Consider the following 16,896-nt stretch of genomic DNA (forward strand, 5'->3'; position numbering starts at 1 on the left):
CAATAGTTTCATGATAAATCTTACAGTTTATGTTTGATTGGGCTGTATTTGTGATATGAGGTTTTGAGAAGCCTGTATCCTTTGTGCATTTGGGTAGGCTAAGGCTTTTTGGGTATTGAGAATAGCACCTAGGTAAGGTTGAACCTGTGCTGGTTGAAGATGTGATTTCTGGTAATTAATTGTGAACCCTAATTTGTCTAGGGTATCTATTTTGTATTGAGTATGTTGCTGGCATTGTATAATGTTGCTTGATTTTATTAGCCAATCGTCTAGATGAGGAAAGACATGTATGTGTTGTCTTCTTAGGTGAGCTGCTACTACAGCTAGGCATTTTGTGAAAACCCTTGGAGCTGTTCTAATGCCGAAGGGAAGTACTTTGAATTTATAGTGTTTTCCTGCTATTACAAATCTTAGGTATTTGCGATGAGCTGGATGTATGGGAATATGTAAGTAAGCATCTTTGAGATCTAAGGTTGTCATGTAATCTTGTTTTTGTAGTAGGGGAATTACGTCCTGCAGAGTTACCATGTGAAAATGTTCTGACAGATATAAAGATTTAGAGGACTGAGATCCAGAATGGGTCTGAAAGTACCATCCTTTTTTGGTATGAGGAAATATAGTGAACATACCCCTGTTCCCTGTTGTGATATTGGAACCGTTTCTACTACTTCTTTTAGTAATCGAGATTGCACCTCTGGCTTTAGCAGAACATTGTGTTCTGGGGAGAGTGTGTGAGAGCAAGGGGAGATGTTTGGAGGAGTAGAAATGAGCTCTAGGCAGTAACCATTGTGGTTCATTGAAAGCACCCACTGATCTGTGGTGATGTTTTGCCAGTGAGAGTGGAATTGTTGCAGTATTCTTCCCACAGGAGTTTTGTGGGATTGTGGGATGTTGAAGAAGTCATTGTTTTGGGGGAGTGGTGGTGACACTCTGAGGTTTGAAATTTGCCTCTGGCTCTAAAGTGTTGACCTCTGTAACAGCCTCTAAATGATCCTCTTGGATAATACTGCTGGGTTTATTTAGGCTGTGTGGTGGAAGCCTCTGTAGTTTGAGGTTTGAAACTTCCCCTCAACCGCTGTTTGCGAAAGGAATCCCGGTAAGGTGTGGTATAAAGGGGCTCCCATGGCTTTTGCAGTGTCAGAGTCTTTCCTGAGTTTTTCAATAGTTGTGTCAACCCCAGGTCCAAATAGATGCTCCCTATCAAAGGGCATGTTAAGCACTGCCTGCTGTATTTCCGGTTTAAACCCAGAAGATCTTAACCATGCATGCCTACGAATTGTTATGCTAGTGTTTATACTTCTAGCTGCAGCATCGGCTGCGTCAAAGGCAGATCTAATTTGGTTACTGGTGATTGCTTGTCCCTCTTCAACAATTTGTTGTGCTCTTTTTTTAATGCTCTTTCGGTAAATATTGCAAGACTTCTTGTATTTCATCCCAGTGTGCCCTGTTATATCTTGCTAACAGGGCTTGGGAATTGGCAATACGCCATTGGTTAGCTGCTTGTGTAGCTACCCTCTTACCAGCCGCATCAAACTTTCTGCTTTCCTTGTCAGGGGGAGTATTCCCATGAAAATTGGCTATTGGCCCTTTTCCTTGCAGCACTGACTACAATAGAGTCTGGTGGTAGCTGTTGTGTGATATAAACTGGGTTGGTTGGCGCAGGCTTATATTTTTTATCTATTCTTGGGGTTAAAACCCTAGCTTTGACAGGTCCCTTAAATATGTCATCAGCATGTCTAAGCAGACCAGGCACAATTGGTAAACACTGGTAGTGTGAGTGAGTGGAGGACAATGTGTTAAAAAGAAAATCCTCCTCCAAAGGCTCAGCATGCATCTGAACTCTATGGTATGCAGCTGCTCTAGAAAGGACCTGAGTGTAAGCCATAGTATCCTCTGGTGGTGAAGGTTTCGATGGATAGAGATCTGGGTCATTTAGTGGTATAGGATCTAGGTCATATACGTCCCAGGGGTCCACTGTATCTCCATGTGAATATTGTAGGAAGTTGGCTCTGTATATACTATCTCAAAGTGAGAGATAGTGTGCACAGAGTCCAAGGGTTCCCCTTAGAGGTTGATAATGGCAGTAGGATTGTCAGAGGGTAGTGTTAAGCATTTGGTGTACACACACACAGGCAATAAATGAGAACACACAAAGACTTAACTCCAGGCCAATAGGTTTTTATATAGAAAAATATTTTCTTAATTTATTTCAGAACCACAAGATTCAGAATTTAGGTAAGTACATAAATTGTAAGGTGCTTCACACAGGTAAGTATGGAACTTTGAATTAAAACAGTAATGTACACAGTTTTGGTAAAAATGGCAATAAGCTATTTTGAAAGTGGACAGTGTAAAAATCAACAGTTCCTGGGGGAGGTAAGTATTGGTTAGTTTCTCAGGTAAGTAAAGCACTTACAAGTTCAGTCTCCTGGGCATAGGCAGCCCACCGTTGGGTGTTCAAGACGACCCAAAACACCAAGCACCAGCAACACAGAGCTCGTCAGGTGGAGAGGTCAAAGTAGGTCCCAAATAGCATAGGCGCCTATGGAGACCAGGGGTGCTCCGGTTCCAGTCTGCGCCCTCGGGGAGCAGACCAGGGTTTTTTGCAGAGGACGGAGGGGGGGGGGGCGCAAACAGGTGCAGTGTGTAAAGTAGGTGTCTGGTTGTAGGTAGGAATCAATGGAGAGACCCTGGGGTCACTCTGGCGATGCAGGCAGGTCACAGGGGGGCTTCTCGGGCCAGCCACCGACTGGGCTAGGATGAGGGCTGCCTGCTGGTCACTCCTGCACTGGTAGTTGGTTCCTCTCGCTCCTGGGGGCTGTGGGTGCAGTGCTTCTTCCAGGTGTCTGGTTCCTTTGTTACTGGACAGTCGCGGTCAGGGGGAGCCTCTGGATCCTCTCTGCAGGCGTCGCTGTTGGGGTGCAGGGAGGTCGACTCAGGGTGTCCATGTCATTGGAGTCGCCTAGAGGTCCTCTCTGCGGTGTTGGTTCTTCTGGACACAAGCTGGGGGGCATCGGGTGCAGAATGTGGAGACTCACGGTTCCGGAGTGAGGCTGGAGTCTCTTTAAAGATGTTTTTTTTGTTGCAAGTTTTGGACAGAGCCGCTATCCTCAAGAGTTCTCGGTCCTTAAGGTGCTTGTCAGTCCTCTGAGTCCTCAGAGGTCTCTGGTCCCGCTGGATACATCACTGTGCAGGTTCTTTGAGTCTGGAGACAGGCCAATAGGGCAGGGGCCAAGTCCATTGTCATCTCCGTCATCTTTGCAGGGCTTTCAGGTCAGCAGTCTTTCTTGTTTCAGGTTGCAGGAATCTGATTTCCTGGTTCAGGGTAGCCCCTAAATACTCAATTTAGGGGTGTGTTTAGGTCTGGGGGCAGAAGCCAATGGCTTCTGTCTTGGAGGGTGGCTACACCCTCTTTGTTCCTCCTCCCTGTGGGGAGGGGGGCACATCCCTAATCCTATAGGAGGGAATCGTCCAAAACAAGATGGAGGATTTCCTAAGGCAGGGGTCACCTCAGCTCAGGACACCTTAGGGGCTGTCCTGACTGGTGGGTGACTTCTTGTTTTTCTCACTGTCTCCTCTGGACTTGCCGCCAAAAGTGGGGGCTGTGTCCAGAGGGGCGTGCATCTCCACTAGCTGGGATACCCTGGGGTGCTGTAACAAAAGGCATGAGCCTTTGAGGCTCACCGCCAGGTGTTACAGTTCCTGTAGTACCCACTGCAGGCTTTGTTCCTGGCCACAGAGTGACAAAGGCACTCACCCCATGTGGCCAGAAACCTGTCTGGTTGTGGCAGGCTGGCTGGAACTGGTCAGCCTAACACTAGGAATTGGACTGGTATACAGGGGGCATCTCTAAGATGCCCTCTGTGTGCATTTTCAATAAATCACACACTGGCATCAGTGTGCATTTATTGTGCTGAGAAGTTTGATACCAAACATCCCAGATTTCATTATAGCCATTATGGAACTGTGGAGTTCATAACTGACAGTCTGCCGGAAGGGGCTCAAATCGAGATCCCCTCAAAAATGTCAAAAAAAGATTTACATAATAAGGGAATTGGTCAACCCTTTAAGAAATCTCATTACAATAAGGGAACTGGAACAAGGATGGGTCTGGGAGACTGAAGACTGACAACAATGCAGCTGAATACCTTTTACAGAAGCTATTGCATGTGCAAACTGAAGGATCATGGATAGTCCGGTTCGTAAAGGGTCCATTCTGTTGTCTGCACACCATGAAACGGAATCGATCAATCTCTCAGAATAAACAGATTTTGTGGAGGAATCTGAGGAGTCAAAGGTATGGGAGAAAACACGCAATGCAGCCAAATGTTCCACCTCAACACAAGTGTGTATTCAAAGCTCCAGTCAACAAATACTGGCGGTGGCACAACTGTTGGCACTGAACATATTCTGAGGCGGCAAACAAGTCCACCTGAATAGTGACCCACTTGGCGGAGATGTCCAGGACAACCCCTGGTGCAACCACCGCCATGACCTTAGTGAAGACTTGAGGTGCTGATGTCAAACCAAATGGGAGTACTGCAAATTGGTAATGGGTAGAACCCGATACAAAAAGTAGTACTTCTAGCGTGACTGCATAATTGGGATGTGGAAGTATGTATCCTGCAAATCAAGTGACACCATCCAGTCATCTACTTCAAATGCCAATAGGACCTCAAGAATCTTGAACAGGTCCTTACTGAGGTAGAGGTGCTGGACCTTGAGGTCTAGAACTGGAGGTAGGCCTTCCTTCTTGGGGACTAGGAAGTAACACAAACAGCAACCTTGGCCAATCTCTTGTGTTGGCATTGCCTTCACTGCTCCTTTCAGAAAGAGAACTTCCACTTCTTGCTTTAAGATGGAAAAATGGTCTTTGGAAAGGGAGGAGAGCATTGGTGGGGAAGGAAAGTATGAACTGAAGTAAGGGTAGGGAATACCCCCCCTTCAATTATCTGAAGGAGTAACTGGTCCTAACTAATTTGCTTTCCAGGTTTGTAGAAGGATACACAGCCTCCTCATAGGCTCCTGGTACACTGTCAGATGCAAACTAGGCCTGCTTTCCTTGTGGTGCTGACGAGGAGCAGGAGGCTGACTGGAGGGATCCACAGCCTTTACCTGCTCCATTTCTGTATTGTTTAACCCAAGGGCTTTGGGGTTGATGTGCCTGCATCGGAGTGGACTGGTATTGAGGGATTTGGAGTTCTAAGTACTTGGCTGTTGCCTTGCTAGCCTTAAATTGCTCCAGAGCTGAGTCTGCTTTATAGGTGGCTGCCATGAAAAGGTAGGTTTATGAGGCTGGCCTTGGCATATGTATAGAACGCAGAAATGCGAATTCATGCATGACAGCAGTCCGCTACTGAGAACTGTTGTTTCAGTTCAGGTCTCCAAGTCCGCAGTATCAAAGTGGAACCTAATGTTGTGGCATGAAGCATTCTAGCCATCTTTGATGAACTCTTAAAATGAGCCTTCATATCATCAGGGACCTCGGGGAGGGCAAGTTGGACCATGTCGCGTAGGGCACGAGTATACCCCACTAAGTGGCAAGTGGCGTTCAAAACATTTTAATGCCAAACTTCCAGATGTTTGAATAACTAGGTTCTCCGGAGATGGGTGAGTGGACAGGAAGGATGGTGCTAAATGATAGCACCTTGCCACTAATCTTTTCACTGTTGGCACCGAAGCAGGCTTCTACCACGCTGCCAGGACTGGTTCCCATAGGGCAATTTTAACAGGGAGCTAGCACTCCAAGGTCTTTCGAAGGTAGGAGGACCTCTGTTAGGATATTAGTGTTGATGTCCACAGAGGGAAGTGACAAGTCTAGCACCTCTGCAGCTTTCTTAACTATGTGGAAGGATGCACGTTTTAGGGGTGGAGGGTCTGACGCGAAGTCTATTTCCATTTCCAAGGAAGTATAAAGATTACTGACTGAGGAGATGCCAACAAAGGGGCTTCCCCCACTCCATATAAACTGAGGAGATCAGACACTGAGCTGAAGAGTATGTTGATCATTTCGCCATAGGTCATGCCATCATGCGTTATGCCTCTTCCTCTATCAATCTTTTGGCCTGTTCGATTATGATGTTTTTTTGTAAAGCGCATAGCTACTCAATCGGGCTTCCCAGCTCTGAAGCAACCACACTAGCTAACATTACAGGGCTGTCCCAGCGCTGAAGCAACCACACCAGCTAAATATCACATGCACCTTGGAACATTACAGGGCTTAAGAACAAACAGGTTTTGTCCTGAACCTCCCTTCTAACTGTTGGGATTTCAAGTCCATAGAGAGATTCTTCCAAAGGGTGGGTACTAGGTATTCAAATGAGCGGCCAACATATCTCACTCAACTGATTTTGGGTACTCTCAGACGCCCATATGTCTCTGACTGCAGTGGTCTCCAAGGGACGAAGGGTGAGATCCATTTCCGGATAATAGATGGGCCTCTTCCATGTATTATCCAATGGGAAATGAATAAGGCCTTGAAATAAATCCTTTTCTGAATTGGCAGCCAGTGCAAGGCTGCCAATGCTGGGCTAGCTGATTGATGTTTGGGAGTTTTCTGTACAAACTTGGTGGCAGCACACTGGACTACTTGAAGTCTTTTGATGACATATTTTGGACTTCTTATATGAAGGGAGTTACCATAGTCTAGCCTAGAACAGATTAAACCCTGAACTACCATTCTTAGTGGGCAGAGGAAGCCACTGCAGTATTCTTCTAAGAGTTCTTATAGTGTTAAAGCAGAACCTCACCAGTTTCTGGGCCTGCATTTTCATGTTACGCTTGCCCTCTATCCAGAAGACAAGACTCTTCACTGCCTGGGTATGCTTGGGACGATTCTCCTGATATCCTGGCCAGGTGAGATCCATACATCTTTCGGGGTTATTTCCGACCACCAGAAACAGTCCTTTCCCCATTAGGTTTTAGACAGCTTGCAGACAACCACTCAGTGACCGCCTTTAGGCACTGGCAGAGTTGGGAGGATGTATGATTCGTGTCAGTAGGTGAGGGCCATGATAATTTGCATGGTCTCTCTTATGGATCTGCGTTGTGGTACTGCTTTTGCTACAGTGAGATCCTGAAATGGCACCATCAGGTCTGACTCTGATGGCCTCGGGGGCAGAGCCAGTTACGGCAGTGATGGCATCACTGCTCTAGAATCAGAGGAGTACCTGACCAATGGTGGGAGCCGGATGTGAGGCTGTGAATGGCTCTGCGGCAAAAGGCATAAACAGGGGTATGCAATATGGCCAAATTGAACCTGAAGGTGCGTGAGAGGGGGCTGTCGCCCATGCAATGATGCCAAACATAGTGTTGAGAAAAACTGAAGGATCAGAAGTCAGTGCCGGAAAATCCAGGTATTTCGATGTTGGCGGATGGCCTGGTGGCTCGAAGGTCGACTCCAGCCACGGCACTTGGAAAAGCCAAGTGGCAGGTCTGATGATTCCATTGCAACTAACTCTGGCGACAAATAGAGTTGGGGGTTGTGATGAACATCTGGCCCTCACAGTCCCTACAAGGCTTGAAAAGCCTGAATGCTTCAAGGGAAATAAATCATTGCACTATTTTTTTTTTTTTTAACTGTGTGAAGAATTCTCACACAAACTCTCACTCAGAAAGCAAACTCCGGATCTGTGTTGAAGGCGCGTATAAAGGGGAATCCATGTTGTCGCACTGAGGCTCTGTATGCCTTCAGTTTTGTCTCCCAATGTCATGCCAGCGCCATAGAGCTTTGAGATCCATCCTGAGGCCTGCGTTTATTCAACAGGTGAGAAATATGAAGGGAGAAGTATCCATCAGAAATCAATATTTTGCAACTGAGTTGTGGTCGGAAAATATTGATACATTAGATACTGAGATGGCACATCTGACAGCACGCCCTTCCAGATAACGACCCAGTATCCATTCAGAATTCCATTTTAGGAGTCGGCAAAACATTTCTGACTCCTAAAACGGGATGAGTGCAGAAGAAAAAACATTTTAGCAGTTGCAAACACCTACTCCGAGTTTGCGGCTGTTGAAATGGTTAATACATCTGGCCCTAGATGAGCTTCCATAGCCATGGAAAAAAACACTGACATCAATATCCCAATTATAAGTACTTTTAACTCATGCCCATGTATTGCAGCTGACTTGTGCATGTTTGTTTTTTAATATTATGATAACTGCACATTATTAAAATGTTTAAAACAGCCTGGTTTGCACTACAAAAAAAAACACAAACTGCAGTTACCTGCGCTCCAGAGACTGAGGCAAAAGGATTTGTTGGCCTTAAACCTGGTTGTGTGTAAATAATTGGTTGCGGTGCCATTAGAGGTGGTGCTCCAATTTGGGTGGGTACCTGCAGAAAGAAAGTGAAAACCTTAAGGACACCCAACATGTTTTATTAAATGACTAGAAAGATAGATAAAGTGATAAACAATTTAACAAAGTGGCCCTCACTGTGTAGGTCATCAAGTCCATATATCCTGCTTAAATGTAATGCATTTTTTTGCACTATGTTGCAAAACCTAATACAATTCATTGGTGTCGATTATATTTAAAATGTTCTACATATAGTGAAAACTAACTGATGAAAATGCTTTTTCTCGCCAATGAAATATTGAATGGTAGAAGAGTTGCGGGATAAAAGCAATGTAAAATATGAGTTGCTGAACCAAGAACAAATTGCTTACCTTTGGCAACACTCTTCCTGGTAGAGACTATCTAGCCACAAATTCATCACCTTTTATATATTCCCTAAGAGTAAGACTGTATTCAGAAAATGTTTCATAGTAGCTCTGTGTGCCAGAAGGTGGTACCGTGAGGCTCCACACTGACAATATTCCACTCCAGAAGTGACGTATAGGGCTCATATAGGCGCCACCCCTTTGCACTGACTGCATCAATTGCTTTTGAGACTATCTGCACCCCAGACATGGAGCCCAAAAGCAAATTGATAGAGCAGTGTGCAGATTGTTAGACTCGGTATCTCATTAATGAGTAGAGTTCAATCCCAGAACAGGGAAGATGGGAGAGTCAGAATCTACAGCTAAATCAAGTCTCTACCAGAAGAAGTGTTACCAAAGGTAAATAACTTGTTCTTCTGATAGAGACATCTAGGTGCAGATTCCTCACCTTTTGAATAGATACTAAAGCAGTACGTAATTGGAGGTGGGCAGTCAATGGACTCAAACCAGAAAGTCGTGCAGGACTGATAGGGCAAAGTGCTCTTCTCAGCAGATTTGCCAGTCAAGGTAATACTGCTTTCTGAACATATGGAGTGACACCCATTTAGCAGCCAGGTATATGTCTGCGTGGTGGCGCAGTAGAAGCAGATTTGGCCCTGGTAGAGTGATACGCTGTCCTTCTGGAGGCTGATTGTCCACCTGGTCGTCTTTGGTATGATTAATGCAGAAACTGAGAGTTTGTTTGGGGTTCAAGTGATGGAGTCTCTCCTTCTCCTCCTCCTCCTCCTCCTCCTCCTCTTCCTGAGGAGGATGAGGCGGAGCATAGAACACCAGCAGGATGATGGTTTGACTGACGTGGAACTGGGGCACCGGGCAGAATGGTCTCAGAGGGTGCAGATGGTGCTGAAGGCAAACTCGCTGGCAGTACTCCAGGTGAAAGGCCACTCAACACTGGGTTGCCAAAGGGAGTAGGTAGAAATCCTAACAGCCAGAGCATAGCTGCGAGGAACTCTTCAAACAGAAGCAGAGTGGCTGAAGGCCTCTGAAACTTGGGCCCTGCCATGACTAGCTGCAGAATTGGCTTCGAACTTGGCCGACTTAGGAAGTGAAAGCAGGATGGCTAGCGCCTCCCAAACGCATCATCAAGGGTGTGGGAAAGGAACTTTGCTTTGATTTCTTGCGTTTTTTTAATGCTTACTCGATGACTTTAAGTGCAACGAAGCCTGGACTGTGGAGCAGCTCTGCCAACTCCGAGAACAGGAGCGGGACCCAGCCTTGGAGCGGTTCTGCTGCTGCGTCATCTTACGCATAGTGACAAAGTTGCCTTCAGGTTCATCAATGCGCAGTCTCTGCAGGTCTTGGAGTCATGGCTGAACCACCGACATCACAAGCAAACCTGGTGAGGCTCTGTCACAGATATCTGTTTGTGACATTACTTACAGGGTATAAACCCTGTTGTCTTCGAGGATGACATCACTTGTACGCTGAATTTATTTTTTTGTGCGAGACAAAAAAAATATATATTGAGGAAAGGGTCTCTGAGAGATGAGAAGCAGCTCTGGATCCGCGTCTGGTGGCGTGGAAAGAAAGGTACTGAGATCTGCCTTAAGAAATCCTCAATAGGTAACTAAATTGTACTAATTATCTCAAGGAGAGTGCCATATACACAACCATATGCTGTGATGAATTCAGTCTTGATCTCATTTCATAGCTCAATAGTCCTTAGCATGCACACGATTGTGTATGCTGGGGCCATAAGATTAAAAAAAGGGTTAGAAACCAGAAACTTACTCAGAGCAGGGGTGCATGCTTGAGAAAGCATGCTGGTAATACTCCAACATGCACATTCACTCAACCAATCCGAAGTATAGGCTCAAGTCACTTGCTACTATAATGACACATGTGTAGGTCATACAAAAAGTGTCACCAGTATTCATTTATGACCAATATATACAGGGAGTGCAGAATTATTAGGCAAATTAGTATTTTGACCACATCATCCTCTTTATGCATGTTGTCTTACTCCAAGCTGTATAGGCTCGAAAGCCTACTACCAATTAAGCATATTAGGTGATGTGCATCTCTGTAATGAGAAGGGGTGTGGTCTAATGACATCAACACCCTATATCAGATGTGCATAATTATTAGGCAACTTCCTTTCCTTTGGCAAAATGGGTCAAAAGAAGGACTTGACAGGCTCAGAAAAGTCAAAAATAGTGAGATATCTTGCAGAGGGATGCAGCACTCTTAAAATTGCAAAGCTTCTGAAGCGTGATCATCGAACAATCAAGCATTTCATTCAAAATAGTCAACAGGGTCGCAAGAAGCGTGTGGAAAAACCAAGGCGCAAAATAACTGCCCATGAACTGAGAAAAGTCAAGCGTGCAGCTGCCACGATGCCACTTGCCACCAGTTTGGCCATATTTCAGAGCTGCAACATCACTGGAGTGCCCAAAAGCACAAGGTGTGCAATACTCAGAGACATGGCCAAGGTAAGAAAGGCTGAAAGACGACCACCACTGAACAAGACACACAAGCTGAAACGTCAAGACTGGGCCAAGAAATATCTCAAGACTGATTTTTATAGGTTTTATGGACTGATGAAATGAGAGTGAGTCTTGATGGGCCAGATGGATGGGCCCGTGGCTGGATTGGTAAAGGGCAGAGAGCTCCAGTCCGACTCAGACGCCAGCAAGGTGGAGGTGGAGTACTGGTTTGGGCTGGTATCATCAAAGATGAGCTTGTGGGGCCTTTTCGGGTTGAGGATGGAGTCAAGCTCAACTCCCAGTCCTACTGCCAGTTCCTGGAAGACACCTTCTTCAAGCAGTGGTACAGGAAGAAGCCTGCATCCTTCAAGAAAAACATGATTTTCATGCAGGGCAATGCTCCATCACACGCGTCCAAGTACTCCACAGCGTGGCTGGCAAGAAAGGGTATAAAAGAAGGAAATCTAATGACATGGCCTCCTTGTTCACCTGATCTGAACCCCATTGAGAACCTGTGGTCCATCATCAAATGTGAGATTTACAAGGAGGGAAAACAGTACACCTCTCTGAACAGTGTCTGGGAGGCTGTGGTTGCTGCTGCACGCAATGTTGATGGTGAACAGATCAAAACACTGACAGAATCCATGGATGGCAGGCTTTTGAGTGTCCTTGCAAAGAAAGGTGGCTATATTGCTCACTGATTTGTTTTTGTTTTGTTTTTGAATGTCAGAAATGTATATTTGTGAATGTTGAGATGTTAGATTGGTTTCACTGGTAATAATAAATAATTGAAATGGGTATATATTTGTTTTTTGTTGAGTTGCCTAATAATTATGCACAGTAATAGTCACCTGCACACACAGATATCCCCCTAACATAGCTAAAACTAAAAACAAACTAAAAACTACTTCCAAAAATATTCAGCTTTGATATTAATGAGTTTTTTGGGTTCATTGAGAACATGGTTGTTGTTCAATAATAAAATGAATCCTCAAAAATACAACTTGCCTAATAATTCTGCACTCCCTGTATATTACATAGTCTCTGCTGCAGACAGCTCTAGCTGTCTGTAGGTAGAACTATAGTTTCCAATATACAGAGATGGATTTGGGGCAACCCTTCCTCAAGATTGGTTGGTGTTGTGTTTTATCTCACTTCTCTGCTCCAGGTTGGACGGCTTATTCATAGGTATGAGCGAGAATGGGTCAATTTCAGTCTCAAATTGTTCTAATTGGATGACCTGTAGCCTTCCACTGCTGACCTTGCTTGAACTTAGGGAAAAATATATATACGTGTGTGTGTGTGTGTGTGTGTGTGTGTGTGTGTATATATATATATATATATTTTTTTTTTTTAAATATATATACAGGGAGTGCAGAATTATTAGGCAAGTTGTATTTTTGAGGATTAATTTTATTATTGAACAACAACCATGTTCTCAATGAACCCAAAAAACTCATTAATATCAAAGCTGAATATTTTTGGAAGTAGTTTTTAGTTTGTTTTTAGTTTTAGCTATGTTAGGGGGATATCTGTGTGTGCAGGTGACTATCACTGTGCATAATTATTAGGCAACTTAACAAAAAAAAATATATACCCATTTCAATTATTTATTATTACCAGTGAAACCAATATAACATCTCAACATTCACAAATATACATTTCTGACATTCAAAAACAAAACAAAAACAAATCAGTGACCAATATAGCCACCTTTCTTTGCAAGGACACTCAAAAGCCTGCCATCCATGGATTCTGTCAGTGTTTTGATCTGTTCACCATCAACATTGCGTGCAGCAGCAACCACAGCCTCCCAGACACTGTTCAGAGAGGTGTACTGTTTTCCCTCCTTGTAAATCTCACATTTGATGATGGACCACAGGTTCTCAATGGGGTTCAGATCAGGTGAACAAGGAGGCCATGTCATTAGATTTCCTTCTTTTATACCCTTTCTTGCCAGCCACGCTGTGGAGTACTTGGACGCGTGTGATGGAGCATTGTCCTGCATGAAAATCATGTTTTTCTTGAAGGATGCAGACTTCTTCCTGTACCACTGCTTGAAGAAGGTGTCTTCCAGGAACTGGCAGTAGGACTGGGAGTTGAGCTTGACTCCATCCTCAACCCGAAAAGGCCCCACAAGCTCATCTTTGATGATACCAGCCCAAACCAGTACTCCACCTCCACCTTGCTGGCGTCTGAGTCGGACTGGAGCTCTCTGCCCTTTACCAATCCAGCCACGGGCCCATCCATCTGGCCCATCAAGACTCACTCTCATTTCATCAGTCCATTAAACCTTAGAAAAATCAGTCTTGAGATATTTCTTGGCCCAGTCTTGACGTTTCAGCTTGTGTGTCTTGTTCAGTGGTGGTCGTCTTTCAGCCTTTCTTACCTTGGCCATGTCTCTGAGTATTGCACACCTTGTGCTTTTGGGCACTCCAGTGATGTTGCAGCTCTGAAATATGGCCAAACTGGTGGCAAGTGGCATCGTGGCAGCTGCACGCTTGACTTTTCTCAGTTCATGGGCAGTTATTTTGCACCTTGGTTTTTCCACACGCTTCTTGCGACCCTGTTGACTATTTTGAATGAAACGCTTGATTGTTCCATGATCACGCTTCAGAAGCTTTGCAATTTTAAGAGTGCTGCATCCCTCTGCAAGATATCTCACTATTTTTGACTTTTCTGAGCCTGTCAAGTCCTTCTTTTGACCCATTTTGCCAAAGGAAAGGAAGTTGCCTAATAATTATGCACACCTGATATAGGGTGTTGATGTCATTAGACCACACCCCTTCTCATTACAGAGATGCACATCACCTAATATGCTTAATTGGTAGTAGGCTTTCGAGCCTATACAGCTTGGAGTAAGACAACATGCATAAAGAGGATGATGTGGTCAAAATACTCATTTGCCTAATAATTCTGCACTCCCTGTATTTGCTTAAAGCCCAGCAGAGGGAGTGCCCTGTCTTACACTGATCATATCTGAGGCGTATATTTATACCTGCGCTTAAGACGTAAAAAGCACCTCTATGCTTTTTCTTTGGTGGTGGACGTCTTAATAGTACATTTTCGCTAACAATTAAGACTGGGAATGCCATTGGGAGCACAAACTGAACCGGCTTTCCCTTGATTTCTTCATAAATAGCTGAAAATGTTTATTTTTTTATGACGTACCTAATATTTGGATATCTGTGAAAATGAAAATTGTAAAACATTAACTTTTGCCTATTTAATCACACTTTAACAAGAGAAATTATTAAAGTGCAAAGTTTTCACTGGTGATGTTTTTTAAATGAACAAGTGCTACATATGGTGACTGTCAGGCATCCATCAAAACTCTCACTCCAAAATGGATTTTATATTCCATTGGTGGCTGACACTGGACAGTTAGGTCAGAGTTTCCATAGGAAATGTATTTTTTGCTTTGTTTAAAACTTAAGTGCTGTGCTGTTTGACAAATCTTCACAAAACCTTCCCAAAAAGTGCTCTTTTTTACCTACTTTGTGCAGGGAAAGTTTTGGGTTGATCTGTCAAGTGGGAGGGCAAGAAAAGGGGGGGGGGGGGGGGGGGGGGGTCGGTCCCCAAAACGCAAAATACCCATGCATTTTCTATAGGCATTTTAGACAGTGCTACTGCTAAAACTGCTGAAGGGAATTACACTAAATTTGGCAAAAAGCTAGATTTTTGTGATCTGGTGTAAATCCGTTCAGTAGTTAAAAAAAATATTTGTATATCTGGACAGTTAGCTTTGCAGGAGGCCTGATGAACTTAAGGAAAAGAATAATAAAACTGGTCAAGAGCCCGCTTATTCCTGTCAGGCATCTCACTCCCGCAAGATCCTCCCACGAGTCCCACTGGAATGAGCACTCTGACTGGCTGGCTGTTGAAGGTTTAGAAATGAAATGGCTGCCATTAGTGTTTATTATAAAAAATATTGCTGGTGTTGTGAGAATGAAGTAAAAAAAAAAAAAAGCGTATAAGGTGGTACAATCAAGGAATCTTGTCCTCATAGTAACTGAGGGGAAGTCTGTAAGGCATAAGTAGCATGATGAAAGATAGTTGGGACTTTCGTAGGGTGGCGGACAAAAAACATGGAGGCGTAGACAAAATCTCCTTCCACTGTACTATGCAAAATTGTATGCCTAGGGAGGACTGCCACTGTAGAGTTAGTTCATCTTTATACCCTAATATGCTCACTTGACACTATGTACAATGTTCTCAGTGGAAAGGCCAGTACTCCCCATACACTACCATGCATGATTGACTTCCTGTGAAGGAATGTTAGTGGGTAGCTGTCAATGGAGAGGTCAGCACCTCTCCATTTCCTACTATGCGTACAAGTCATCCCTGAGAAAGGTCTCAGGGACGAGACCAGTCCCTTCCCACATTGTATTATGCACACCCATCAACCAAGGGAGAGGTTACAACAGAGAGGCCAGATCCTCCCCACACCCGTCATCCAAAAGAGATGTCTCAGCAGAGAGGCCAGTCCTTCCCCACATCCTCACAATGCAAAACAACTGTTTTCCTTGAGTGAGCACTGAGCAGAGAGCCGTTCCTTCTTACACTCTAATATGCAGACTCATTTTTTAAGACAGATTTTAGCAGAGGCGCCATCACTTCCTCACAGCCTACTATATACACCTGTCATTCTGGGGATTAGTATAAAGAGAGAAACTAGTCCCTCATCACAGCCTATTAAGCTAGATATCACTCAATATTAAGGTATTAGCGGACAGAGCAGTCTCTTCTCATACACTATCATGAAAGCCATTCTCCTTGGTATATGTGACTTGGAGATAAAATATTACTTTACATTACAAAATAAATAAATAAATTAATTGAAAAATAAAAAACCAAAGGTTAAAGCGACATTATAGTTATATAATCCAAGATTCCTTCCTAAGGTAGTCTAAAGCTTTCACATTAACCAAACAATCAAGGTCCTAATCTTCTTTCCACACCCAAAGACTGTACCGGAACGCACTCTACATACACTAGAGGTCAAGAGAGCACTTATGTACTACATTGACAAAACAAAATCTTTCCACAAGACAAAAGCTTTTTGTGTCTTAATCCAAGCCACACAAAGAGTGTTCCATTTACAAGGCACGGGTTGTACGATGGTTGGTCAAATGCATACAAACCTGTTCTGCTAAAGAAACTATGGTTTCCTTAGGTAATATACTACTACCATACATATGTAAAGCAGCTCCTTGATCCACCCCTCATACCTTTACAAAACACCACTGTGCGCAAGGCCTGGACAGACAATAAGCTAGAGTTGTCAAGTTGCTCTATCTATCCTTTTCCAATCTTCTGCAACATCTTCAGAATTTTCAAACTCACGCTTCGGCAACGTCAGTCCTTGCGTCTATGAAAGGCACAGTATTGATACTACAAGAAGTTACAATGCCCAATGTAGGCAACACAATGCGACAGTGAAATTAGTGATGTGAACAGCCATAAAACAACATGATAGAAATTGACTTAAAAAATTGACTAAAAAAAAGACCTGAAGAAGTCCTGTGTTGAGGACGAAACGCGTTGGCTGATGATGTTATGAAGTTAAGAAAAGAAAAAAGAGACGATATTGAGTGATTGGACTGTTTTAGATACAACTAAAGTGGTGCACTATTGCAATATGTAGTATCTTGAGGTTAGCCATCGCTTAAAGGAAGACTACTTCACAGTCTATGCACAGCATGTGTATCTACAGCCACACATGCCACAACTGGAAAATGTTA

At 44.0% G+C, this 16,896-nt stretch overlaps 1 protein-coding gene across 8 annotated transcripts in view; it reads right to left on the bottom strand.

Annotated features, from left to right (window-relative positions):
- LOC138262033 (phosphatidylinositol-binding clathrin assembly protein-like) overlaps nt 1-16,896 on the bottom strand; it is a 464,917-nt gene that overhangs the window by 22,990 nt on the left and 425,031 nt on the right. For all 8 annotated transcript variants that reach the window (XM_069211744.1, XM_069211714.1, XM_069211706.1 and 5 more), the window contains one exon: nt 8,231-8,338. In XM_069211744.1, coding sequence (XP_069067845.1) covers nt 8,231-8,338 — 108 coding nt within the window. The remainder of the gene's footprint in view (nt 1-8,230; nt 8,339-16,896) is intronic.

This window comes from Pleurodeles waltl, chromosome 2_1, assembly GCF_031143425.1.
Source record: "Pleurodeles waltl isolate 20211129_DDA chromosome 2_1, aPleWal1.hap1.20221129, whole genome shotgun sequence".
In the NCBI taxonomy this organism is placed as follows: domain Eukaryota; kingdom Metazoa; phylum Chordata; class Amphibia; order Caudata; family Salamandridae; genus Pleurodeles; species Pleurodeles waltl.